The sequence below is a fragment of the Dicentrarchus labrax genome, unplaced genomic scaffold (genome assembly GCF_905237075.1).
Source record: "Dicentrarchus labrax unplaced genomic scaffold, dlabrax2021, whole genome shotgun sequence".
Classification (NCBI taxonomy): Eukaryota; Metazoa; Chordata; class Actinopteri; family Moronidae; genus Dicentrarchus; species Dicentrarchus labrax.
The window spans coordinates 3132622-3159341 of record NW_026136719.1 but is presented as its reverse complement, the minus strand read 5'-3'; the positions used below and the strand labels follow the sequence as shown (position 1 = coordinate 3159341).

The following is a 26720-nucleotide window of genomic DNA, read 5'->3' as shown; positions in this document are numbered from 1 at the left end:
TTCAAATTTAGTGAAGACGATTATAAGTTTAGCTTAGTTTAGAGTTTAATTTCAACTTTAGTGTTTTTACAGTGTAGTGGAGATTTTGTTATTTCTTTTGTGAAATCTGTTTTTGTGTTTGAATATTTCAGTGTAGTAAAAAGCATAAAGGTACTTCAGATATTCTGGAGAAGAATCCTCACAGCAGGAAGGAAAAACATTTTTAAGTCAGCTTTTGTTGTAGTCAGAAAATCCTGAAAAAGTTTGTTGTAATGATCACATCATTGTCCATGAAAGAGGAGTGTGTGGGCCGACGGAGGCAGACGGAGCGACCCCGCAGCCTCAGATAGACCGTGTTATCTGAGTTGGGGTCAGGGAAAGAGCAGCTGGTGGTTTTGTAGCCTGCAGGCTCTCATTCGGCCTCCACTGAGTTTGAGCTGCAGCTCCGCCACATGATGGAGCAGCCGTCGCCTCCAGGTCGCTCTGCTCGACGCTACGAGTTTCCACCAGAAACACTCATCTTAAAGAGTCTGTCCACCCAAATCACTGAACAGCTTCACTTTATCTCTGCTCCAGCCGAATGCTAACGCTAACTGCATGCTAATGTATCTGCGTAGTGTCACAACTGAAGACATGACTGAGGCTAAAGGATGTTCACGTACGTGGCAGTCCTGAGTCCTGGAGCTGAGGCTGAATGAAGGCTGGTTACTGAAAACAGCAGCATCCATCTGTCACTCCGAGGCCACGCCCTTAATTATTCATAACTTTATTCTATTCTATAACTTTATTTATTAATATAGTGAGTTGTACAGTTGTCATGAACAGGGAAATTATCTCTGGAGACCAAAAGGTTGTAAACATGTTTCTTTCTGCTGTAAAGACAGTTTAATATGAGGCTTTATGGAGACTGACTCACTGCTGGAGCCAGCCTCTAGTGGCTGTTAGAGGAACTGCAGGCTATGGCAGCTTTAGACTACTTATGGTGATTGTTTGTTGAGGTTATTTTAATGCCTTCGGGCCCGATGTGGCTCGTGAGACAAGTTCATGAGTAAATTAAGAACATTTTGGTTTTGATTTTCTTTCCCATTTTAATTTTATCCCTACATTTGATTTTAATACAGTTTCTAAATAGGTTGCAAAATACCTGGATGCATTTCTTGTTCTGTAAGCACGAGCGTAGCCCACTATTACTCTCTATCGCTGGTTCTCAAACTACGGTACAAGCACCACTGGTGGTACGCAAGCTGCCTCAAGTGGTACGGAGAGTCATTGCTAACATATAACAACAAATACTACAACATTTCGAATGAAAATACAGCTGAATTGTAATTTATAGTTTCAGTATCAGCCTTCTACGTCAGGCACATAGAGCATCATGTATTCATGATTAGTTCAGAGCTAAAATGTGACAGTAAGATGGCAAAAGGAGGTAAAATAAATGGTTAAATTCACTGCAATCGTGGCTCTAAAGTGGAAGTATTGTGAAGTGTGGACCAGGAGGACCCCCTTTCCACAAGATTATCTCAGGTTCTGTTCAGGTCTCAACAACAGTATCATAAACCTGCCTCCTGCGTCTGTAGCTGAACAGGGTCGGCCTACCCTGCTGTGTTTAACGTCGGTGGTACATGGAGAGGAGAATATTTTCTGAGGTGGTCCACTGTGTAAAGAGTTTGAGAAAGTAAATGGAAGAATATAAATACGGTTTCTTAAGCCTGAAGACCAGTTACATGTTTTTATTTGACAGTTGCAGCAACTTTGCCAGAACTTCCTCTTTAGAGTCGATGCTGTTCATCCAGAGGGAGGAAAGTTACTTCAAAAAACAAGTTTTGTGCAAGAAAGTCAGTTTTTAAAGGCGGGAATTTCAACAACTGGCCTAACAATGGTTGAGTCATCTGTATTGATCGGCAAACCTGTAAACCCCCACAGATCTATTACAGTATGTGTGCTCTATAGATCGGACATTATAAAGCTGAAGCTTCACTCAGAAACAGCAGGTGAATTTACAGCAGCTGATTGCTTATAATAGATCGTCAGCAGAACCTCTGACCTGCTCTCGCTGTCCTGAAGCGGGCTGTGTGTATATGAATGTGCAGTGTGTAGGCAGCTGGAGCACACAGAAACAGACAGAAGAGCTCTTGTGTTTGTGTGTGTGAGTGTGAATGTATAAACTGCGGGTCTATTGTCGTATTATTTATACAGTCAGTGTGGGTGGGCAGCACAGAGCCAGAGGGCAACACATGTTTACACTGACAGAGATGGAGAGAGATCCTCTGCAGCGCTATCAAACACTGATCCCCACTGAATCTAAAGCAGCTCCGCTCTCATCGGCCTTAAAAGGAAAGTTCTCTCTCTTTTTTTAAACTTCTCATTTTTAAAAGATTTTCCACCATCAGGCCGTTGATCGACTAATGGATAACTGGTGGTCAGATTTGTGCTGATTTAAGTTTAATTTAAAGGTATAATCTGTAATTTCTCCCACTAGGGGTAGCAATAACAAAAGAGGAAGTATCATGAGGCAAAATGGGAGTTGTTGTCTTCACCACCATTGCAGTCAGCTTCTCCCGGTTAGGATTCCTTCAGTGTTCATGGTTCAGGAGGTTTCTACCGGGAGCCCAATGATCCACAGAGGTCTCCTCCTCTCCAACACAAACAGACCCGCTGATTAAAACCACTAAACACACTGAATAAAGCAGTTCCACCTTAAACACACTGAATAAAGCAGTTCCACCTTAACAATCACTGCTTCTCCCACGCTGTTGGACAGACAAAGGACGTCCCGGAGGGGCTGCGAGCCGAGCTGCTGCTAACGTTAGCTCAGCTTGTTTCTCTGATAACTTAAGATCCAGACGTCCGATGACTAAAATCCTTCATCCGGTTCAAATCTAGAGTTAAAAAGCACCAAGATCTAAACAGTGGATGGTAACAATGTGGCTTCAGACTGGATCAACAGTCAATGTATGACAGCTTCTGGCAGACAACCACAACGCTGACGCAGGCACAAAGGGGATATGACGCCACTGACAGGCGACCGGTGAAACGCAGCGTTACCTGAAAAAAATGACAGATTTCTGAGTTTGAACATTGTTGGAAACATTTGGGATAATAATAGTGTTTACAAATGTTACACATTGTAGCCTCAAGGCTTTTTAATTTGAAAATAGACGAGTCCCCCCCCTCCTGTTTATGTGCCAGCAGCCCGCAGTAACACCCCCTGTGGGCCAGTAAACCTGACCTCCGACCCCATAACAAGGAGGGAAGTGTTGGTGTTAAGTTGTCAGGTCGTCTAGAGGACGGTCACCTGATCCCCTCGCAGCCGGGGGGCGGCGGCCGGGGGGGAAAGGGATGTTGTTTTTCTCGGAGTAAATTGCTGAAAGTGTCGATGACCTCGCCGACCTCCGTTTGTTAAAACCCGGTTTTATCTCAGAGGAGGAATAACGGTTGAAGCTGCAGCGCTTCATGCTCTCTCTCTCTCTCTCTCTCTCTCTCTCTCTCTCTCTCTCTCTCTCTCTCTCAGATATAAAACGCTAAAGACACACAAGAGGTTTCTTTGTTAACCTCAGAAGATCTGATGGAGCCTCCTGGGAGCTGCAGTTGTCGAAGACTCATGGGAAATGTTGTTGTTGTCGGACTAAATTATCGTTGTTTTATCATTAAACAACAACACCAGTATTAAGTGTCAGCTGCTCACATCTCCTCCGCTCAGATATCTTTTGTTCAGTGGGACGTCTGAATGATGTTTGACACTAGGAGGATGTTTTTCTGTGATTATTGATCACAGATGAGTTTTCCTGATATTTTTAGGAGCTTTTTATTCAACCCTCTGTCTGCTGGAGGCTGGATGTTCACACAGATTCAGTCTCTGACAAACAACATGGTCCTGTGCAAGAAAACAACCAAAGTTGACTTGTTATTGGTTCATAGACGCTAAATAAATACGTGATTGTGTTCCTTGTAGTTTATGATCTACAACCAATTTATTGTCAGACTATATTGAGTCTTTGGGCACATGGGGCTGTACTGTGTTTCCAGAAATGGTAGAAAGCTGAATAAGCTTTAAAAATGGAGGATTATTTATTATTATTTTCAGTACACACAGACTCCTATCTATATATTCCATATAAATAAAGGTTGCGCACTACTATTAGTAGTCCGACAGTAGGGGAAAACATTCACTTGAGGGGCTGTTCTCCATTAGCTGCAATGCCTATTTATTGAATATCTTTCCAGATCCGCCAATAATTTGTTATCAGTATGAAAAATATAAAACATTTAACTCCAAAAATAGATTACTGACATTTTTTGAAGTAACACAAACTCAGTTTTTGAAATTTTTATGTAATCAGTTTCAACAATTAGTTTGACTTAAATGAACCAATATGGTTTTACAGTTTGCTTTAGAAGTTATGGAGTGCTCCAGTCTTCCTCTCCAGGAGATATGTATCTTAGAATATGGACATAAAAGTCCAGTATCGTGTTTCAGCTCGATCAAAGAAGCACTAATGGACCAGAGGCTGTCTTTAAAAGGATACAGCTCTCTGTAGCCATGAAATACATCACAATAATTGCAATGAGAGGTTTGTATTAGTGATCTGTAATACAAGCTGTACGTCAAATAACCTGGAATAACCTCCTGGAAAACGTCCAGGTGGAGCTGGCCCGGAGCTCTTGCACACAGTTTACATTACAGAAGGTGATTACAGACGTTCCTGGCATTGCTCGTGTGCGGCGTAGAGTTTCCCCTGAAGCCACAACTTCAAATAGAGTTGTTTCCAGAGAGGAGATAAGTCGGTTCTCCCCCGCTGATTCACTCCACTGATCTCTGTCCTTGATGAAGCATCCATCAACAGAGCTTCGTTAGCTCAGGCATGCTCCGACTGGTCCTCCACCCAGCAAACACGCTGCAGGTCGGGGTAATTACAGGGCGCTGGCTCCCTCATGATGCATCTGTTAATATGGAACTCACCTTCGTGCCTCCAGGCTCAGAAAACAGAGGATGAATTCACTCCAAATGAAATTATGTTTGCCAAATACAAAGCGGCAAGCAAATACCTGTACAGTGCAGGAACTCCCAGCGTCCCAGCAAGAGGAATTCAACAGCAATGACCAGCTTCCTGAACAGGAGTTATACACTGTCTGGTACGACCAGTGGTTTATATTGTATATATATGTGACTCTGTATCTTTATATAGGGAATAACTGTTTGCTGATGTATTAATGTTTTAAATCTCATATATAACCTTTTAAATTTCTGTGATCGCAAAAACCGTACATTTATCTTCTGCGCCCACGCCTGCAGGATGGACACTGACTAGTCTGGGTTAGACGAAGCAAAAATCACCAGCCAACAAGAACCCAATGTTAGACTGAATGAGTGAAACAGACTGTCTGCTGATCAGTGTACACAGTAGTATATGTACAGTAGTGATTGCTGACCGGTTGCAGGTGACTGTGTCCTACCAGCTCTCACTGAGGCAAACGAATCAAACGCTCCTTTCTTTTCACTCACACTTTTGCATTCCACAGCTTTAATACCCCAACAAAGCTCCTCTCTATTATTCCTGACAGCATGTAAGGTGACACCGCTCCTTTCGCCCTGTTATTTCTCCTCTTTCCACCTTTCTCCTCCCATCTGCCTGACGGAGCTGGACTGGTTTCAGCGAAAGCCCGGAGAGAAGAGGAGAGGAGAGGAGAGGAGAGGAAGGAGAGGGGGCTGAAATCAGAGCCGTTCCCTCGGAGGTGGAGGCGATTTATGGCATGTTTGTGCACGGGGAGGAGGAGGAGCAGTGGGAGGAGAGCGGCAGAAGGAAGGGAAAGGAGGGCATGAAGCAGCGACAGAGGTTGAAGAATTGGGACAAAAGTCTGCTGAGGGAGAGAAAGGAGCTCTGGAGTTTATTGTCAGAGCCCTGAAAGAGGAGGATTAGGAGGAGGAGGGGATGAGGAGGAAGAGTGCTCGGCCCGCTCCGTGCAGCTGAACTTGGACCGCGTGTTTAGATCGCACCGAGCACAGGAAGGGAAATATCCAGGTAGGACGGCAGGGCAAAGGTCGCTCACTCTCTGCATGTCTGCGAGGTTTTTGTGTTTGCTTGTTAACACACGCTGGAAAGAGTCCACAGCAGCTACACGAGGCTCCGTCTTTCAGCTTCTCCTCTCGTCTGTTTTCTGTCTGTTGATTCATCAAAGCTTTCTTTTTCATCTCTCAGGCGACCGCTGACTTTCGTTCATCTGTCAGACGTTATTGCTTTTATTTTTACACCTGCCTGCTTCAGTGTGCCGCAGGAGGAGGTGCTGGATTCTCGTTGATGTCTAACAAGCAAACATGCTGTTTTTACCTCCCCTCCAGGGGTTTCTGTCCATGCAGATAGTTCTGGTTTCATCTGTCCAGGTTTGGAAACAGCCTGGATAATCCACAGTAGCGGTCGACTGATATGGGTTTTTAATGGCTGATGCCGTTATGTAAAGAGCAAAGCCTGAATGAAAAAGATCAGTTCTATAGGAAGTTCAGGCGTATAGCGCTCGGTATACTCACTGTTCCCGACCAGGATTTTGGCCCAGTTGCGCCAGGTCGCGCACCACTCTTTTTTGTTTCAGCTGAGCGCGACAAAGCGCAAACAGGAAGATGGACGATCTGTACGATCCTTCAATGAAGGAACACAGAGATGCCCAGAGGTGCCAGAATTCATTGCAAGAAATTGCCATAAATGTTGGAAAAGAGGAGGCCATATGCCGGAAAATTTGGAAGAATCTCCGCGACCGATTTTGAAAAGAAAAAAAAACCAAAAACCTTTTCTTCTTCTTCTAGTGCCTAGAAATAGCAAAGTCGGTAGCCTTTCCTCAGTAGCGACACCTCTGTTCAGGAGAAGACTGCAACTAGTGTCGCGACCACCACGCGCAAGTATAAATACTTACGGCGCTCCCGTGATGTCACATTGTCGCGTGACAGGTCGGCAACGGCGAGTATACCGAGCGCTTGTGATTACAGCAGCAGAGTAACAGTAACTTTATCATCACCTTCCCAAAAAGGGTGAGTGCTAATATTGTTACACAGCAATCTGTCCATCACTATTCCACAGGTCTAAGCAATGCTTCCCCGGTTACAACACAGCTATCCAATCGTAACGCCTGTATCGTGATACGTCTCATATCGCCAGATTCTTGCCACGCAAACACAGTTGGGTAGAGCTGCAACGATCAATCGATGAGTCGGTCTAAAGAAAATAGTTTCAGTGATTTTCAAGCATAAATGCTGCTTTTCTTTGTTATTTATGAGACTTTGGATTCTGGACTGTTGGTTGGCAAAAGAAGTAATTTGAGGACGTAACTTTCTGAACCTGCTGTGACGTCACCCATAGGTTTGTGTAGAACCGCTCTGAATCCTCCAGTTTGGCATTATGGTCGCTGCCATGACAGTTCGTCAGAACCAGAAGTGGTGACGTTGAGCTGCTCTCATTGGCTGCTCTTGGTGTGGAAACAATGGCTGCTCGCCTGCTCACACAGGATCTGGTATTCCACAGTAAAATGTGTTTGTGAACAGATTTGAGGAGAGAAACAGTCAACAACAGAATCTGGATCCATATCTGATCAGCACTGTTTGACAGTTTGATCTGAGTTTGGTTGAGCTGGACGGACTCACTGAGAATGAGCTGTCAATCACAAGGTAGCCCCGCCCTAAAGCATACCCTGCTTTATGGTCTGTTTTACTCTAAATGGGACCATCAGTTACTAAATGAACATCATGCTGTATGGACAAAGACTGAAACTAGAGACTGAGACCAGAAACTCATCAGGAAACTGTTTACTGAGCTCATCAATCAACTTCTCCATAAGACTGTATGGTATTTACTATTATATTGATCCTCACTGAAGGAGGAGTCCAAATCCTTTCGTCGCCATTGAGACACATTGTGCACAGTGTGATGATATCAAATACTGAAGCCTTACCTTTCCACTGCAACGCTCTAGCTCTTATAGTTTTTATTTTAGAATAATGGCAGCTTTCATAGGGTCATTTTGAGTAATTTTTTTAAAAGAAAGAAATGTCCAAAGTCTCTGATTTCAGCTTCTCAAATGTGAATATTTTCTGGTTTCTTTCCTCTTTGACAGTAAACTGAATATCTTTGACATGTGAGGACGTCACCGTTGGGATTGATCGACATTTTATGGACCAATCAGCTAATTGAGAATGTGATCAACAGCTTAAATGATAATAAAAATGATCAATAGTCGCGCCCATAAAATCTGGATGATAGTATAGAAACCATATGTAGAACCATAATATTTGTGTGTGTGTTTGTGTGCGTGTGTGTGCTGTGTGTGAGTGTGTGTGTGTGTGTGTGTGTGTGTGTGTGTGTATTTGCTTACATTTTATATTATAAATGCAGTTGTCGAGCTGACAATAGTATGTTAAAAATAGAACAACATTGACAGCAGTGATAATGTACAAACCTGTGTGGTGTTCAGAGTGTAAAATGAGAAATGTGGCCCTGGTTCATCTGTGGGAGAGAGAGAGAGAGAGAGAGAGAGAGAGAGAGAGAGAGAGATATCAGTGTATCTGTGGGGCTGCAGGGAAATGAAATGAAAAGGTCGTTCCCGGTCACAAACCCACTAATCCCACCTCAGCTTACTCTGATAAATCACAAAGAAATACAGGCGACCTCAGCGAGCAGGCCAGCGGGCCCGCGGCACAGCAGATTAAGTCGAGCACGCCTCTGTGACTCAAAGGAATCAAATTAAAATCCGAACGGAGAGCGTACCTTACGCTGGTTCCTGTCGGGACAGGAAGTGTCGGACAGTGAGATGTTCTGTGCCACAGGCAGATTAACCTGATAGACCTTTCTTCAACTCTCTCTCTCACATTTGCTTTGTGCTAATTTGATTAAACACATTCATTTAGCAAGTTTATCTGGATCAGGACCTTTTAAGTATGTCGTTGAGCTGATATCGAGTGGAAGTAAATATATTTCTGTCCATTATCCTTCCAAAATATGACATTTGCTCCATAAAGCTGATAACATGAGATCATTTCATACAAACATGCTGCACATTTTAAAAAAAGAATAAAAATAAAGAACAAATAAATACATTTAAAGGCGAGGCAAAATGTTTGCCATGTCTACTCGACTGCTAACATTTTTCCTTTCCTAAACACAAGATCAAAAGGATAAGGAATGGATTACAAGTGCTAGCATGCCCGGCTAACCAGTTTAGTAGCTACAGTCAAACTTACTTAAAATGTGTTCACAGAACTTCTGTGAACAACTTAAATCCATTTTTGTATTGTATAGATTATAGATTATAGATTATAATCAGGAAGCAGTTTCTGTTCTGGGTTTAAGGGTTGTATCTTATCAGTAATTTTACAGACATTTTGATGTATTTAATGATTTCTAGAGAATACGCAGCCCTTTGCACCTAAAACCCCAAACATCCTGGAAATACTGGAAAACCTGGAAATGTAGACACGAGTGTTCCAGCTGTAGAAACACCTGGAAATGGATTAAAATGACCAAACATCCTGGAAATGTTTTATTGTATTTTAGCCCTCACTAGCCTGCGTATTCAGTTTGAAACTCGACTGCTGATGATTGGTTATATGAGGAAGTGCTGACCTGAACTGTCAAGAAAAACATCATGTTCCCCATTATCTAAAACTTCACATATGCACTTTTAATTTGGAGTTTTAACGAAGGAGTTGTTGCTTTAATGAATTTTTAGAGCTTTAATGAAGCTTTGTCAGAGGATTGTGGGGCAGCTACTCGGTGGCTGAAGAAAAGGTTTGTTGCTCCTGAAAAGCTGCTGCAGTCGGAGCTCTGATGTTGGTCGGCAGGGAAGAGGAAGCAGCCTTTCATGAGAGGCTGAGGAGGGAAAAATAGGTCAGAAAGATGCTGAAACACGATAAACAGTGATGCACTTTTCTTCACACGTTGAGTTTTGACACCGTCGGTATGCAGAAATCCCCGAAGGTGACGTTGGTGACGAGAACAGAGCAGCAGACTTGATACTGAGTGCTTAGTCATTATACAGGAGACGGTTTTGGTCGTTAGTTGCTGTGTCACTTCCTGATTGAACGAGATTTTCCATCAAACCTTAGCCCCAGCGCTCATGATGATGTCCAATCAAACTTTAATAGTTATGGATGTCGACGCGGTGTCTGTGCTTTGGAATCGTGGAGAGTATTAAGAAATAAGGCGCAGCTCCCATTAAGACTTTAAAGACGGGGTGCTGGATCCTAAATGTGTTAAATCATAAAATAAAAGACTAGGATAGCGCTCCAATTTAAGTTTTTAATATTGCCACACGGACGACATTAAAAAGTTAAATTGGAGTCCTGTCCTAGAATATTAAGAATAAAATCAGACTCTTATCAAAACATTTAATAGTCGGCAGTTTCTCTGCTTTTTCTTGTCAGTTTGGTCATTTTGGACAAAACCAGGGAAACCTGAGTGAGTCCGTATTGATGGATCCATGAGTTGATTGTTCTGATTGTTTCGGGGTGTGTTTTGTTAGTGGGTGGGGATTTTATCTGTGTGTGATATTAGCTGATATTAGTAATGCTTGTCGTGATTCAAGTACTGCAGTTGGTTCGCTGCTTACTTCACTTACTGCACTAAATGTAGTTTCAGACTCTGGACAGTCATAAGTATTGATTGTAAAATGGTTTGTGTGAACTGTTGTGCACAGCAGGGCTTTGAGCTAAATGCTAAGATCAGTATGCTAACATCCTGACGTTTAATAATAATAATACACTTTATTTATTTGGGCTTTGCACCACTGTCATACACAAAATGCAACTCAAAGGTCTGTACATACATTAAAAAAAGGTCCAATGTTTACCATGACCTGAGTTTAGTGTGTGAACATGCTAACATTTCTCGTTCCTAAACCAAAAACACGCGAGCAAAAGGATATGGATAAGGCATTAGCACACCCGGCTAACTAGCTTGGTAGCTACAGTAGCAACCTATTGTTACTTTACAAGGCCAAGAGTTAGCATATGATTAATATTAGCTACATTAACTACATTATTTTGTGGGGTTACGTTCCTCTGAGAATACTAAGTTAATATTTATGAGAAAGTTTCTCATTTTAATGACACATTGGCAGAAATGGGCTTCCATAACTTGGAGCAGATGAATATGAAAACATCCAACTGTGGCAACCAGAAGAAACTCTGGTTTCTGACTGGAGGTGAATCTGTCGCTGTGAACTGACAGACTGACATGTTTCCTCTGGAGTCTGCTCTCCTGCTGGGTATGAAAACTGCTTCATTTAAATGATAAGAAGCTGGGAGGGTTCATTAGAGCGCTGTATGTAAACGGTGTGTGATGGCGGCAGCGTGTCGCACACGAGAGAATGAGTTTGTTTACAGCAGCAGAGGATCGACTCCACGTCACCGAGGTGGATTAATGAACATCTAACCGGCGTGAGAGAGGAGGAAGAAGTGCAGTGGAGTGGGTCAGTGAGGTCAACAGAGAGAGAGAGGGGAGTTGATTACCCGTCTCCACTCTTATCTCCGTCCTCCTCTAATGCAGGAAGCGCCCGCTGATTATTCCCTTAATCAGGACTATCTCCTGTGTGATTAGCTTGGTGCTAAAAAGCCCTTTCAGTGTGAATGGAGGACGCGGCTGCCAGACCAAAGTGCTGCTCCCAGCCTTTAATTGCATTATCATACTGTACGTTCCTCCTGACTGACGGGACGCTCCCTGCAGGTACGACCCCAGGAACGTTCATCAGGAGGGTTCCTCTCTTTAGTATTCATCTGAGTCCAAATTTAGCAGGAAGACTTCCAGAGTTTTAAGTAAATCCGCAAAAGGGAATGTGAGTTAGTGTGCATGTGAATATTGGGAGTTGAACTTCTTTAATCCAGTGGCAACCTTTTTATCATTGAGTAAACTGACTATATTTTATAGATATTTCATGTTATATTCAATGCATAACAATAACAGTAGAGAACAACTGATAAACTTTATATTGTGTGATATAAAATGCAATAACTGAGCGATTTGGATGAATTTCCTGTGAGCGCTGATCAGAGATGAGTATTCCTGATACTTTTAACATTCAGTGCATATTATGTTTGTGGCTGACTGAAACGTGACAGGGATAACGGTTCAGAGACGGGGCTGAGCGCTCACTCTCTCTGTGTTATCCTTTAATTTACAGTCATTAGAGCGAGTTATTTGTTGTGCCTCCAACCCGGTGCCGCCCACACAGCCTCCGCCGTCCCCCCAGTGCAGTTCTCAGCTCTGATTAGATGACCGAGGAGGCTGCAAACCGCCGCAGTCCTCTGACGCTTCCTCCTCATATCGCCGGGCCGGGTCTCTTGTTTTTACAGCTACAATTAGAGCCCAGAAGTGTAAGCGCTTTGTGCAGCTCCTGCAGAATCAACAAAAGCTGCCTATTAAACTCCTCTTTAGTGGCACTGTCCCTCACTTTTATATCCTCGCTGGGTTTATGAGTGTTGGAGGCTGAAAGGCCAATACACCTCCGCATCCCACAACTCAGCCTGGATCTTATTTACTGACTATTTTCTCTCTTTTCTATTACCTAAATCTTCCTTTATTCTCTTCTCTCCTGTTTCCCCCAGCTCCTGTGTCTTTTCTTTCCTTATCTCTTCTTGTCTTGCACCATCTTTTCTTCTTCTTTCTTTACGTTCCCTGTTTTCTTTAATCCGCCATTGTTTCTCCTTATCTATACTTTTGTCTTTCCTTCCTCTTTCCATCTCATCTCTCCTCAGTTTTCCTCCCATCTCAGCACCTTTCACTGCTCTTAACGACATACAGCGCATACATCAACCTCACTAATTAACTCATAAATCATCTCTATGTACTTGGGAAGTTTAGAGCTCTGGCAGAGTGTCGGGTAGATTTCTGCACCCGCGTTTACGGCAGATAATCACACCGTCTCCGCTACCTCGCAGTGTTGCCGTTAACTAGAAAAGGCATTTTAGTTTTATAGAGCTTTTGCAGATTGATCAATCTGTCGTTTTCTTCCGTCCACAAAACAAAACTTTACTACAAAACTCAGCAGTTTGCCTTAAAAGTAGCAAAAAGCTTTGAATGCGTGTCTTTAAAGACTTTAACACTTTACTAAGTGGTACGCTCACATGACGAAAATAGGGAGATAAAATATGCGATGATCAATCATTGATTGGCTTTTCACACCTACAGGGAACCGACACCCAATAATAAATCAGTTCAGAACCCAAAAGGTTGCAACTGGAACCAGAAAATAGCAGCGTCCTCGATTACAATGGTTCCACTTTAAACTGGTGGAAACTCGGGCTGGTTTGCTTGATAGGAACTGGTTCAAGAACAAGAACTAATTAGGTGGAAAAGGGGCCGCATTTCCACCAACTGTTTTGAGAGTTTTGACCAAAAGTAATTCGGTTCTCAGGGCTACTGGTTATTGTTGTACCTCTCAGGCAGCTACGGGTTATCATTAGTTTCAAAGTTCATTTGTGACTGAAAACAGAAACTGGTTCATGTTTGAAAGCTGCAGAACAGATATTTAAGCTATTATCACATATTAAATGGAGTGGACTTGTCTTGTCAAAGTAAAATTATTGTTTGATCTTACCTCAAGGTCAACTCACTTCTGAAGCTTTTCATTCTGACGTCATTTCATCAGTGAATGGAGGGCCCTTGTGAGTTGTCTCATTATGTGATGTTGTTCAGAGCAGGGTCGGATTCTGTGAAATGTTTCCATGTTGAGTTCCAGAGCTGGTGAAGATGATTACAGATGATTACAGATAGTCAGTCAGATTGTTATATGATGTTATGTTGTCGTCTCTAGCTTTGACATTTTCCACCATCGGCAGACACATATTTCAGTGCAACAGCAACAAAAGGTTTGAAATCTCCGGAGTGAAACATTGAGGAGGATCTATTGTCAGAAATCTAATATAATATTCATAGGTATGATTTCATTAGTGTTTAGATGCCTGAAAATAAGCTTGGTTGTTTTTGTAACCTTAGAATGAGACCTTTTTATCTACAGCGTCTGCCATGTTTCTACAGTATCCCAAAAACTTGCTGTAGACGGGGTTTAAATGGTTGTAATGTGCAACTTCTCCACTAGATATCACTAAATTCTACACAGTGGACATTATGGACATGTTCTTTATACAGTTCATATGATAGTTGGTAGTAAGAATTATAGAGTAGGGCGGAAATCATATAAACATTAGGGTTCGGGGGTTCGGGGTTAGGGTTAGACTGAGAGCCGTACCATTACGTTAGCGGCTGCGATGTTCACCAATAGTGGGGATGAAAGTGTAAAGTTTGCCCTCAGGGTGGCAGTAAATAAAATGTCGTTGGATCATGAAATTCTAAATGGAATTGGTGCATCAATCTCCCCTTTACATTTTGGTATTTGTTATGTAGATTTGGTCCTGTTGGGGACGTTAAAGGGAGGCCAGGGAGGCACCAAATACATCAATTAAGACTATATTTCCAGTCAGGAAAACACCTGGAAATTGATTTAAAATGACGTTTTATGTGATGTTTACTTGATGTGGACAATTTAATGTTACGATTAGAGGAAGAGCTTTTCTGTATTGTCAAGAAAAACTCCTGGAAATCTCCGAGGTTCACCCTTTGAGGACCATGAAGTCCATCAAACATCCCGGACGGATGAAACTAGAAGGGTGCAGGAAGCTCTGAGGTTGATGTTTCTGGGAGGGTGGTGAGCGACGACCTTCGGGTGCTGCGGGGAAGCTCATGTGGTTTCTGTGTTTTAACGTGAAGCTGATTCAGCTGCTGAGGAGAGAAAAGAGCGGCGATGGCAGAACGTCCTGACAGAGACATATGGAGCGTGTCCTCGGTGTAAACACGGAGCTGCGGATCGTCATTAAAAAGATCTACGCTCACGTTTCTCCTGCAGCTGATGACACCTCAGAAAGAAAGTGTACAGTGCTTCTTTAAAGTCAACAGCTCTGTTAGGTTCTTGATTTAGTTTGAGTTCCTCTTTCTAAAACCACAGAGTGTCTCTGTCCTTTTATCAGCTGTCTTTGGACTGTTTTTGTAGAAGATGTGTTGGTAAATCTCTGAAGGCCGACTGTGTTTAGTCTCTTTCTCTTCTTGCTGTACTTTAATGTGTCCTCCAAACTGTCCTCAGAAATAATCATAACGTTCATAAATCTCCCACATACACAAGGCCAGTCCGTTAAAGTGTTTAGTTTTGTCTGATGAGATTTTTACCTCTCAATGAAACAGAGAACTGAAAATAAATAATTTAGATATGATGGGATATTAGTTCTTTTGTGACACTTTACAGGAATTTTGTAATAATAACTTTGGAAGTTGAGCAAAAAGAACTATGAATGCAGACGCAGAGTTCATTTGGTACATTTCCAACTAATTAATTCCACTTTGTTGCTCTGTATCCAACGGAGTCTTTTACTCAGTTCAAAGGAGTTCAGCTGAACATACAAATATGTGCAATTTGCAGGCATTTTCACTGCTTTGAATTCAGCTCGATGGATAAAGTTTCAGACATCGCTGGCTGAGCAAATATTACAAAGACGAATAATTTTTGCATATTTCAACAATACAAATGTGCCTGTTTAATGTGTTTTCTGACATTTTATGTGTGAAATCTAAAAAATAAAACGTGCCTGTATCTGGAACTGATCAGGTGATAAATGTGTTAAACATGGAATTTGTGAGGGGGAAACTCAGCAGGACGTTCTCAGTATTTTTCTGTTGTTTTTAGGGTTACAGTTTGTTGAATCCATCATTAATCTTCAACATTTGTCAGAGTTTTGTTCCCTCTCAGCTGCCGAAGCGTGCCAGCGCTGCGTTTATCCCAAAAGCCGACAGAAATCAAATGAAACTTGTTAACTCGGTGTGGATTCAGCTTAAAAGTTTGCGTCTCGCTGCTGTAAACTCTGCTGTTTTCTGTTTGGCGGCGGCCTCTGGTCTTGTTTCCTTCAGTCTAATTAAAGTGGGATTAATGAATCACATTGTCTCAGCACACAGAGGGAGGCCGGCTCAGACCGTCAGAGGGAGGGTTTAGAAAGCTGTTACAGCTTGTTCTGGATTTTCTCCTTTTCAGGTTTCAATGTTTCCATGTTACAAATGTGACTTTATTGATTCCCTCTTTCACTTCAGGTCAGCCTCATTAGACTCAAACTATTTCCATCACTTGAGCTCCTCTGCACAGTGACAGTGAGTCCAGGCCTGAAGCTGTGTGTTTTAAACAGCGTTTGTACTGTGGGTGGACAAAGTGTTACAGAGAAACAGTTTCAACCAGATCTAAACTGATCTTGTAGAATATCATATTTGTTATTTTAATGAGATTGAAGGTCTTTTATCTGTTATTGTCCCTAATATGGTGATTAAAGGTGGTAAGAACTCACTCCTCTATCAAGTTAATATATCTAATGTGTGCAATAGAGAGCTGCAGGGATGACGCATTTGTGTAATCCAGTCTGGAAGTTAGCATTGTCCTGGTTCCTTTGACAAAAACCCAATGGGATTTCTTCATTATTGCAGGAAACAAGCTCTGTGGTGAACAAAGGTTGATGATACTTAAACATTTTGTTCCACCGACAACCTCTGTAGTCTCATTTAACCTCCTGTTAGCGACCACCTTTTATAAGACACATATAAGCTTTTAAACATTCAGGTATTTACTGACGGATTTAGAATGAAACATGAAAATCTCTTAAAAACTCATTGATGGTTTGTTTTAACCGAGTTGACCCTCATGCACTGGACTGGAAGTCTTCATGAGAACCCTGGGACCTGAGTAGTGCTGTATCTGTTGACTACTTTAGACCCAATGATCCTCTGGTCTGTATGGATCAGGTCTGACCAACACGTTCTCATCTCAGGTCTTCAAGTACCGCTTTGTAACGCCCATCAGTGCCTCATACGGACACACAATGTAGCTTTTAGCGACTGCGTGAGGCGCCATTTTAACACGTGGTGAACGTTGTGAAATTGTCACAGTTTAGTTCCGTGTAGGAGAATAGATTCCCGAAGTGGAGGATGGATGGAAAAATCATGATTTGTACGTTAAGTAATACAAGTTACTTTGGCCTTACTGCAGGAACAAGTCATGTGACGCAACACCAGTCAAAACAAAACAAAACATCTGTATTTGACGACCTGGGAACGAGAACGGGCTCATCTGTCTTCTGGTCCCTTTTTGACCGTTTTGATTTCTGCATGATGAGTTTCGGGAGGTTTTCCACTGGTCTGTTTCAGATTGGGTCTAAAATGTTGGACCGACATAATCTGATAATAGACCAAAGAGAGTTGTGTTGGAATCTCTAACGATCTCTCTGCTCTGGCAGAAGAAAGTAAGACTTGTCGAAATCAATAAGAGACGAACATTATCTGCTCAGATGGATATTTTTGTAGCTCAGTCTGTTTGTCTGACTCTGCATTTGTCTCTCTTCAGATGAAATGATGCTGCAGGGACCCGACGAGGGACTGAGCCCTACCTGAACCTCCCCCTTCCCTCCCCCTTCCTCTCTCCTGACCCCCCTGACCCCCGACCCTCAGAGCCCTCAGCGCCGCCGTCCCATCATGAACCTGCTGTGCCGCGGGCGCCTGAAGCTGCTGGTGGCGTCTCTCACGGCCATCGTCCTGCTCACCTGGCTCTACCTGCTGGCTGGAAACCTGGAGAGTGAGTACATTCAGACACTGGACCCGGGTCGAGTTCTGCCAGACATTTCTCTCTGTGTAATAAAGCTCATGGCGATTGGGTTGGAAGCTGCTTTCTAATGAAAGAGTGGAGCTGTGGTTTGGATCAGATAGAGTCTCAGGGATCCAACCGGCGAGAACAGAAAACATCAATTATCAGCCATTTTTTGCAACTCAGCTCAATTCCTCTTCAATCCGACTATTAAGTTTAATTTTTAAACATGTGGAGCTTATTTTCTGTTCGGTTTGATTTTTCACTCTGACGTCCCAGACAGCCACTGAGGCCACGTCAGCGAGCCGCAGTCAGCGCTTTTGTTTGGATCAGTCGAAGTCAGTTCGGAGAATTTCTTTGCCACAATGCTGCCATGTTTCTTTCCTGGAAGAGCTTTTATAACACACACACACACACACACAGGCAGAAAGTCACACCAGCCTGAGCTCATTTTACAGGCTACAAGCTGCTTTTCCAGATTTCTTTTCTTGTTTACTCAGAATTAAACCGTCTTCATTTTCTTTCCAATCGTTCGTTCAGCAGAAAGTTCTTGTGCATATGTTTTCAGTAGCATCCCAACGTGTTTACTGCCATTTATGAGAGAAAAACATTTGATTAAGTCTGGAAAAGCTGTTGTAGTGACTAGTGACAACAGACGCAGGAACAGAAAGCTCTGATCACGTTTCCATTCGAGCGTTTTAAGGCAAAATAAAATATGAATCTGTGTCTTTCCATCAGACGCGTTCAGAAGTAGGTGACCTGGTGACTTCATTGATTTAATTATTCAGATGCTTTATGGTGTTTCAGTGCTTTTCTGTTTTATTAATGAAGGGATTAGTCTCCTCTGATCCATGTGCACCCTGTGGTGTTTCTATTGATTTCTGTGGTGATGGAGACAGTCGACATACAACGAGCCTGGACTCACTCACTCACTCACTCACTCACTCACACTCACACACACACACACACACACACACACACACACACACACACACACACACACACACACACACACACACACACGTCCTAATTGCCCTCCCTGTTCTGATGACGTAAATAATGTTATCCCCTTTAAAGCTTATATATACAGAATTCACTTACCACTAGACAACTAAAGGAGGTTACGGCCCACCAGACTCCATTGACAAAACCAGTTTCCAATCTCCTAAAACACACTTCAAACTGCACAGAAACAAAACTCACCAAACTGTCTCACCATTAGTTTTTCCAACAATCACTGGGTTGCTGCTATATGAAAGTTTTATATCTCACATATAAAACTTTTAGTTTTTTTAGTACAGTGTGACGTACGGCTGCATATGTTTCCTAACATATCAAACACACACACAGTTGTTGGTCATACATTCAGTATTTGACGTATACGTTGAGGCCAGCGGAGCGGGAGAACAGGATCCACACTCGGTGCTGTGTGTCCGTGATGGAGTGAGCATCGACACATCGCTTCAGAAATAACCAGCAGCTTCTGTTGCTACACGTCTGTCCGACCGACTGACTGCGGATCAGATTCTAGTCACATCTGTCGTCTCAGGTCGGATTTCCTCTGACTCCTTCGCTCTCCGTCTCGTCCTACATTCAGACAGTCTTTCCGAAGCATGTTTCACAAGGGTTAGAATGAGGATAAAAAAGTTATGAACAATTGTACTATGGTACCTAATGCTACTAAACAGTTAATATAGAAATGTAACATAGATTAAAAAATGTTTTTGTCATATTTGCTGAAACTTTCTCTGCATCCTGACAGTAAAACATGAGACAGATAATGTGTGGAAAGATCAGGTTCCTCTGGCTCCTCCCAGGAACCTGATTTTAAATGAAGGCGTTACAGAAACAAATTGATGATTATTGAATAGAATAAATAAAAATAAATAAACATCTATAATAAAAATACAGATAAATTAACAGAGATCTGTACCATAAAGTTATTTTTATAAAAGATACCTGCTGCAGCTTTAAATAGCCTACAGTAAGTGTATAAAAGCATTGAAGTCTGTTTATATGTTAAAGCATCCATAAGAATAATCCAATAGAACAAATAATGATAAACAGTCAGTTATTTCCTGCACTGTGGCTCCTTTTATACTCTTGCAAATAATAATGTTACTTCATTTAATTTTTGAATGCAGGACCTTAAATTATACTGCAGCATTTTATTTTTAAAGTATTTCTACTGTGGAAGGATGTGAATTCTTCTTCAACAACAACAACACAACAACAAAGGTTTAAGGCCACTGCAGTGATCTGGGAATGTCTACGAGGACGTGAGGGTTGTACTTTTTTAGTAAAATGTCCTCCATTTATGATGGTTTCTGTTGGCTGTATGATTGTGCTTCAAGAAGGAGCCTTTCCTGCAGCGCAGTGGTTCCCGTCTTGGTTTTAAGGGGTGAAAGCAAAAGAATATATACAACAGGCCTGTATGTCAGACTTTGATTAATTTATGTGAAGAAAAACAAATGAAATTCTTATTGTTTTAACTATTATTGGAGACAGAAACTTTGACGACCTGAACACAAGCTGTATTCACTGAGCTCCAAGTATCAGAAGAAGAAAACAATGAATATTTTAAAAGATGAAATTAGCCTATTAAGTCTGTATGAGTAGTACAAATAAACATACTAACATAATAAACAGAATTCAAACGGAGGATTGTATTAAAAAAATCCTAAAAATCTCATCTATAATGCAATATTCACAGGAAATAATCTCAAAAATCATCCAAATCACTTGTATTAGACAAACCTCCTGCAGTTATTGTGTTCACTATTAGTTCAGTTTATCAGCTGTTCTGTATTTGTTGAATATAATAAGAAATATCTCTAAAATGTGTCACTTATAGGTTCAGGATGAAGGTGTAACAAACCTTTTGTGCCGAGCTATGGAGAGAGGGCGGAATATATGCTGTATATAAAATATAGATTATAAAGAGTGTGTAAATATGTAAATAGGCCTATGTGTGTGTGTGTGTGTGTGTGTGTGTGTGTGTGTGTGCGCGTGCGCGCTGTCGTCTCCGTTCGATGAGGGTGTGAACATTCCCAGCATGCCTCACTTCAGCTGTGGGCCAGCTGCTGCTTCAATAGGGTTAGAGAGAGAGGAGGAGGGGGAGGGACATGGCAAATGATAGGGAGAAAATAAGACGGAGGAAGGAAGAAGAGATTAGAGATAAAGAAAGAGAGAGTTTAACGTCCCTGCTGCACTCGATAAAAACCAAAGACAAATAAAGAAATAAAATAAAGGAGAGTTTCCAGGCAATGAACAACCTATAATCTATAATCTGTTCATCAGATCTTACACAGCACAGTGTTAAACATATATTCAGACTCATATTCATTTATTTTTAAATGAGGCCTCAAGAATAAGTTCTTTATTCAGATGTATTGAAAGCAGAAGCAGCTCTCCCGCCCTGCGTCACTGTTCACACCCCACTCTGTCAGAAAGGAGCGAGGGATGGAGGGAGGTGGAGAAGGAGGAGGAGAAGAAGTGTGATGAACCAATTTTCAAGTGTGAGACTCTCGAGAACACGTCGCTCACATATTGTCTGCCTGTTTGTACCGTCAGCAGCCACAGTTCACACTTCCTGTCAGCTGAGAGTAACCAAAGTAATATAACCGTAAATATTCACGCCTCCCCCTGTCTCCCCTCCAGATGGCCGCTCCCTCCTCCTGGCTCCCTGTCTGGCTGACACGCCGGCGGCCCGGGTCCTGGAGCGAGCCGTCCTGGAGTCGCGGGTCCGAGAGGTGGAGGAAGAGAACCGGCAGATCCGGCTACAGCTCAGCCAATCGCAAGGCACCGCCGCCCAGCCACCAGACGGTAACTACGGCAACCAGCAGTGGGGAGCCTCCGCGGACACGGGGCAGGAGGACGGCGACAACACGGCGGAGGAGAAGAACAACCACACGGAGTGTCCCCGATCGCCCACCGTCCAGAAGTGTGAGGTCAGGAAAACACAACAGCTGCTAACAGGTGTATCAGGACACCTCCAGGTCCTCCAGGTGTATCAGGACACCTCCAGGTGTATTAATACGTCTCCAGGTCCTCCAGGTGTATCAGGACACCTCCAGGTCCTCCAGGTGTATCAGGACACCTCCAGGTGTATTAATACGTCTCCAGGTCCTCCAGGTGTATCAATGCACCTCCAGGTCGTCCAGGTGTATCAGGACACCTCCAGGTGTATTAATACGTCTTCAGGTCCTCCAGGTGTATCAGTACGCCAAAGAACACAAGTAAAAGTGGTTCAATCACCTCAGAGTGTGTCGTCAGTCTCACCTGACAGTGTTATTATCTGGTTATGCTGAATAACATTTATACAGTAGATAGAAGCCGTGCTGATGTTCTCACTCCTGACTTATCAAGTACTGCCGCAGAGCTCCAAAATAAAGCTTGCGCAGGTACTGCATATACTGTATATTTAGAAATAGACGTAGTCTCCGTGACATCCCCCCAACAGGCTTCTGGAGTCGTTGTCAAACTCGGCTAATCCAAAAATGGGCAAAGAGGTGGAGCTGAATGAAGACTGATAGGTGAATTGTACAGATTTCTATTTGAACTATTACTTCTAGAGACCAAAAGACTGTAAACATGTTTATTCTGCTGTAAAGACAGTTTAATATGGGGCCTTATGGAGACTGACTCACTGCTGGAGCCAGCCTCTAGTGGACGTTAGAGGAACTGCTCTTGCTGTTGACTTCATTTGCAGCCACAGAGGCTGATGCTTGGGTTAACTTTAAAAAACAGTGGCAGTTTGATTTAGGCACAGAAAGCACTTGGTTAGGAAAGTTAAAGTGTCCATATGTGGACTTTCTCGCTCTTTGTACTACGTCACCTGACTTGAGATACCTACAGCCCCTTACTTTGGGCCACTGACCGAGAGGCAGCATTTGACGACCTGGGAGTGAAATACGGTCAGAGGAAGGTGTGTGTTTTTGCACCGGACCATATCACAGCAGACTAATCGATGGGGGAGCCGGGAGTGAGGTGACAGGGACTAAAATCCGAGGAACGCCCTCACTCTTTGATGTGGCTTCCAGCCTTTGAGCTCCAACTTTTCAAAGACTTCTGCTCCCGAAAAAGCGAGTGACATGAAATCATACATATCTGAGGAGCTAAATATGAAATTCCACATCAGAGAGAATGTCCGGGATTATGTAAACTCGTCGGGGGGGGCGCGCTTCTATCTCCAAAAATGAGCTTAATTTTTTTAGATTCACAAGTAAGGTGTGAGAACTGATGGCTGCGGTTGCATGTTGTCATTACGATCTGCTAAAACTGAGACGGAGAGGAGGACGCTGTGAACTTGTGATGAAAGTTGTCAGCACCCAGAATGTAAAAGTGTAGACGGATGAGGTGACTGACTTGTCCTCTCTGTGTCCGCAGCTCATCCACGTCGCGTGCGTTTGTGCCGGTCACAACGCCAGTAGGGACGTGGTCACTCTGGTCAAATCTGTCCTCTTTCACAGGTGAGTCCCAGCTGGACAGCGTTCATTTCACAGACCTTTCCTTGATCTCTTCCTCTGTCTCTCTATAAACTTGTCTCAAATGCAGCTTCTTGAGTCTTTCTTTGAAGCTGACATGGCCGTAAGCTGGATTTGTGCAGGCCTTGAAAATCCTTGAATAGTATCAGAGATGGAGAGATATTGAAAAGAAAAGGATGACCTTTGATGAAACTTTCTGTAGCATCAACAATCAGTTCCCCTCCCACCTCAAAGGGTGACAACTATACAAACCGTACTGTTTGTGTGTCATCAGTGAACACACAGCTCAGTATTAGCTGTAATATCTTATTAAGACACAGATATATTTTATTAAAACCAGATTATTTTTTTAATGCAGAACATGCTTATAGGTTATATTTCCTCTTAGACAAAAACTATGCCTCATTTCCCAGACTCACTGTGTTGCTGTTTTCTGGATTTCCACTAACCTCAATCAGCTTTGCTCTCGTGGATTTGTAACTTTTTAATGATGGTTTCAAAGATTTAAACAGTTTAGTTATTTCTTATTAAATTTGATGTGCTGCTGGTTTTAGAATGAACTGGATGTTCTTGAATTGAATTTATTTAGTTGACAGGGACAATTTAACATAGTTCAGTAGAGAGCATGACACTGACGATTGTTTATTACTAATTCATTAGCAATCGACTCCTGTCCCTAGTTGGGCTTTTACATGTATAGTGTCATTAAATATACAGATTTCAGTATCTTAAGCACTACAGATATGGAAATACAATAAAATACACCAACACCACCGGCCTTCTTCGAAGTAGAAGTACTTATTGTTAAGGTAACTTGGGTAAATTAGGTTAATCATTGACAAAAAGTTATTTTCACAAAAGTTACCAACTGCAGCTTTAATATTAAAAAACAGCTTTTGTTGTTGGTAAATGAGGACACTGATGATAACAACTGTCTCTTTCTCTTTCAGGAGAAATCCTCTTCACTTTCATTTCATCACAGACACGGTAGCCAATCGCATCCTGAGTTCCCTGTTTCAGTCCTGGATGGTCCCGTCTGTGCAAGTCAGCTTCTACGACGCAGATGAGCTCAAGGTAAGAGGACGCCATTAACACGCACACACATGCACACCTCGCCTCAAACGCACCACCCTTCCCGCTCTCCAAAAGGACAAGGTGAGTCAAAGTCAAATAACGCAGTTAGCATATCAAAGGGAAAATCTCTGGAGTTTAAATGTATTTATAAATCTCCTCCAACATAAGAGATTCACCTCGGAGCATCAAAGAGCGAGAGACATCAAGAGAAAGACTGCACGGTTCACACGCATCACGAATCCTGAAACAGGAGGTCGCAGCCGGCGTCTTTGTGCATCTGTCAGACGATGTGTCACTTTAACAGAGATCAGAGGGTTGTTTAAGCTGCCGCGGTGTTAACTGGATGTTAATGCAGGATGTGGTGGAGGGTCAATGTTCAGCTTAGCCTCCATTTACACTGACAACCAGATTCAAGGTGGGAGGAATCAAAGGGAGGTCGCAGCTCACATCAAATATTTAACTAATTAACATCCACCCCTGAGATTTCTGATGTTCTGTCCACCTCTATTTGAGTTAATATGCTTGGACAGAATGTTAGAAACACCTTTCAGTACAGTCCAATTAGACAATATCACAGCCTCTTAAATAACCTCAGAGTGTAGAGTGGAGCCGGCACAGACCTTGTTAAGCTCTTAACGACCTAACAGCAGTTAGCGGTTCTACCTTTACTTTTTTTTTTCTTCCAGTTTGAGTCCAAGTCAAACCATCTGAGCATATTCAGAGGGGGACAGGCAAGTTCTATGGGGCCCATTTAAACAGGTTCTTATTGCGGATGGTGGAGAGGATGGGTGGGGTCGTTGTAGATCGGGATTGCCTTTTTGGGTATTTTGAGACAATGGTTCCTGTAGTTGCAGTTACAGAGAGCTTTCCATGAAACAATGATATCGTATTTCGTTCCATCCCTCTATCGTACAGGTGTGATGGATGTCTCTCTGACACAGTAACAATGAAAATATAGTGATTTTTCAAAAACCAATGTAATGTCTTGATCACAGACTTCATCTCACTAATTCTTATTTGTACATCGAGCTCCTTAAAATTAAAACCGAGACGATCACCTGAATACAATGTTTTCACTCAACAATCTGTAACTGAGCTTAAGCACTTTTCTCTCAAAGTCAAGTGACACTTCAGCACAAACACACCAAATCATTTATTTTAACATGGAGCTGATGAATGTGCTCTCAGAGTGACGGGAATGTGAGGAACGAGTGTGCGTATCCAACCTGCATCCCCCTCCTTCACATCATCACATTCTCCTCCCTCACAGTCTTTGTGCTGAACAATGAGTCCTTTGTGCCGTCGGATGCTTCGACCTGCAGTCTCTCTCTTCAGTTTCCATTAACTCACATTAAACAGACAAGACTCTAAGCTGATTATATTTGCAGATGATGCACTTATGCAGATCCAATTACTCTGAATCAAGAGAATTCATTAAAAGACACTGTTTGCAGATTCAGAAAAAAAACCCACGTTGAGCCGTCGCCAAAATATTCTGAATGTAGCTTTGTGTTAGCCCACGCACAGAATGCAGCTCATATATAGTTACACCGGATCCATCAGCCAGCTGATGGTTTACATGCTTCAAAATAACAGATGTTTGCTAAAGATTGGTTTCCTTCTTTGTCGTTTCAGTCCGAGGTGTCGTGGATACCCAACAAGCACTACTCAGGTATTTACGGCTTGATGAAGCTGACGCTAACCAAAGCTTTGCCCTCAGACCTGTCAAAGGTCATCGTCCTGGACACGGACATCACCTTTGCCACCGACATCGCCGAGCTCTGGGGCATTTTTAGGAAGTTCACCGGTAAGATATTCTGAATTCCGTTCTCGTCTGTGAATGTTGTTAAGCAGGAGGCACGAGGGGCACTGGGTTCAAATACATTTGGTACAAATAAGAGATTTTTGCTCTCCACTGATGTTGGTTGTCGTGTGTGCAGATAAACAGGTGATAGGCCTGGTGGAGAACCAGAGTGACTGGTACCTGGGGAACTTGTGGAAGAACCATAAACCCTGGCCCGCATTGGGACGAGGCTTCAACACAGGTAACGGATCGTCACTGGCTGCAGTTTGCTTTAAAAAGACTGACGTGCTCTGAACAAAGAGACACTTTGGTTTCAGTTTGCGCAGCTTTGAAGCAAGCTGTTGTTCAGAGGAAGCTGAAGCCATGTTCCCTGCTCTTTATTACAGGTGTGATTCTTCTCTACCTGGAGCGACTGCGGCGGATCGGATGGGAGCAGATGTGGCGGCTGACAGCAGAGAGAGAGCTAATGAGCATGCTCAGTACGTCGCTGGCTGATCAGGTGAGGAGGAGAACAGTGGAATATGTTTGTTTGGTCTGATGTTGTCGAGTCGACTTGTCTACTAGAGGAACCTGCGCATTAGATTTAGATTTATTTCACTGGTTCACAAACTACGGTACTCTAGTGGTACACGGAAGAATCTCTGAAATATATTTAAAAAATGAAGTTCTGGTTCTTGAATGAATTCAATGTGGGATGCTGCAGGTGTGTGCTGCGGCAGCACATCGTGTGTAGA

General features: G+C 42.7%; 1 protein-coding gene across 3 annotated transcripts in view; it reads left to right on the top strand.

The window, feature by feature from the left end:
* large2 (LARGE xylosyl- and glucuronyltransferase 2) overlaps window positions 1–26720 on the top strand; it is a 75148-nt gene that overhangs the window by 39283 nt on the left and 9145 nt on the right. The window contains exons 1-8 of one of the 3 annotated variants that reach the window (XM_051378782.1): window positions 5091–5115; window positions 17386–17613; window positions 21283–21572; window positions 23011–23093; window positions 24059–24182; window positions 25818–25989; window positions 26123–26227; window positions 26373–26485. In XM_051378782.1, coding sequence (XP_051234742.1) covers window positions 17514–17613; window positions 21283–21572; window positions 23011–23093; window positions 24059–24182; window positions 25818–25989; window positions 26123–26227; window positions 26373–26485 — 987 coding nt within the window. In that variant the 5' untranslated portion in view covers window positions 5091–5115; window positions 17386–17513. Of the gene's footprint in view, window positions 1–5090; window positions 5116–5736; window positions 6003–17385; window positions 17614–21282; window positions 21573–23010; window positions 23094–24058; window positions 24183–25817; window positions 25990–26122; window positions 26228–26372; window positions 26486–26720 lie in introns of those variants that run through there. The other 2 variants (XM_051378780.1, XM_051378779.1) reach the window with 2 other exon arrangements.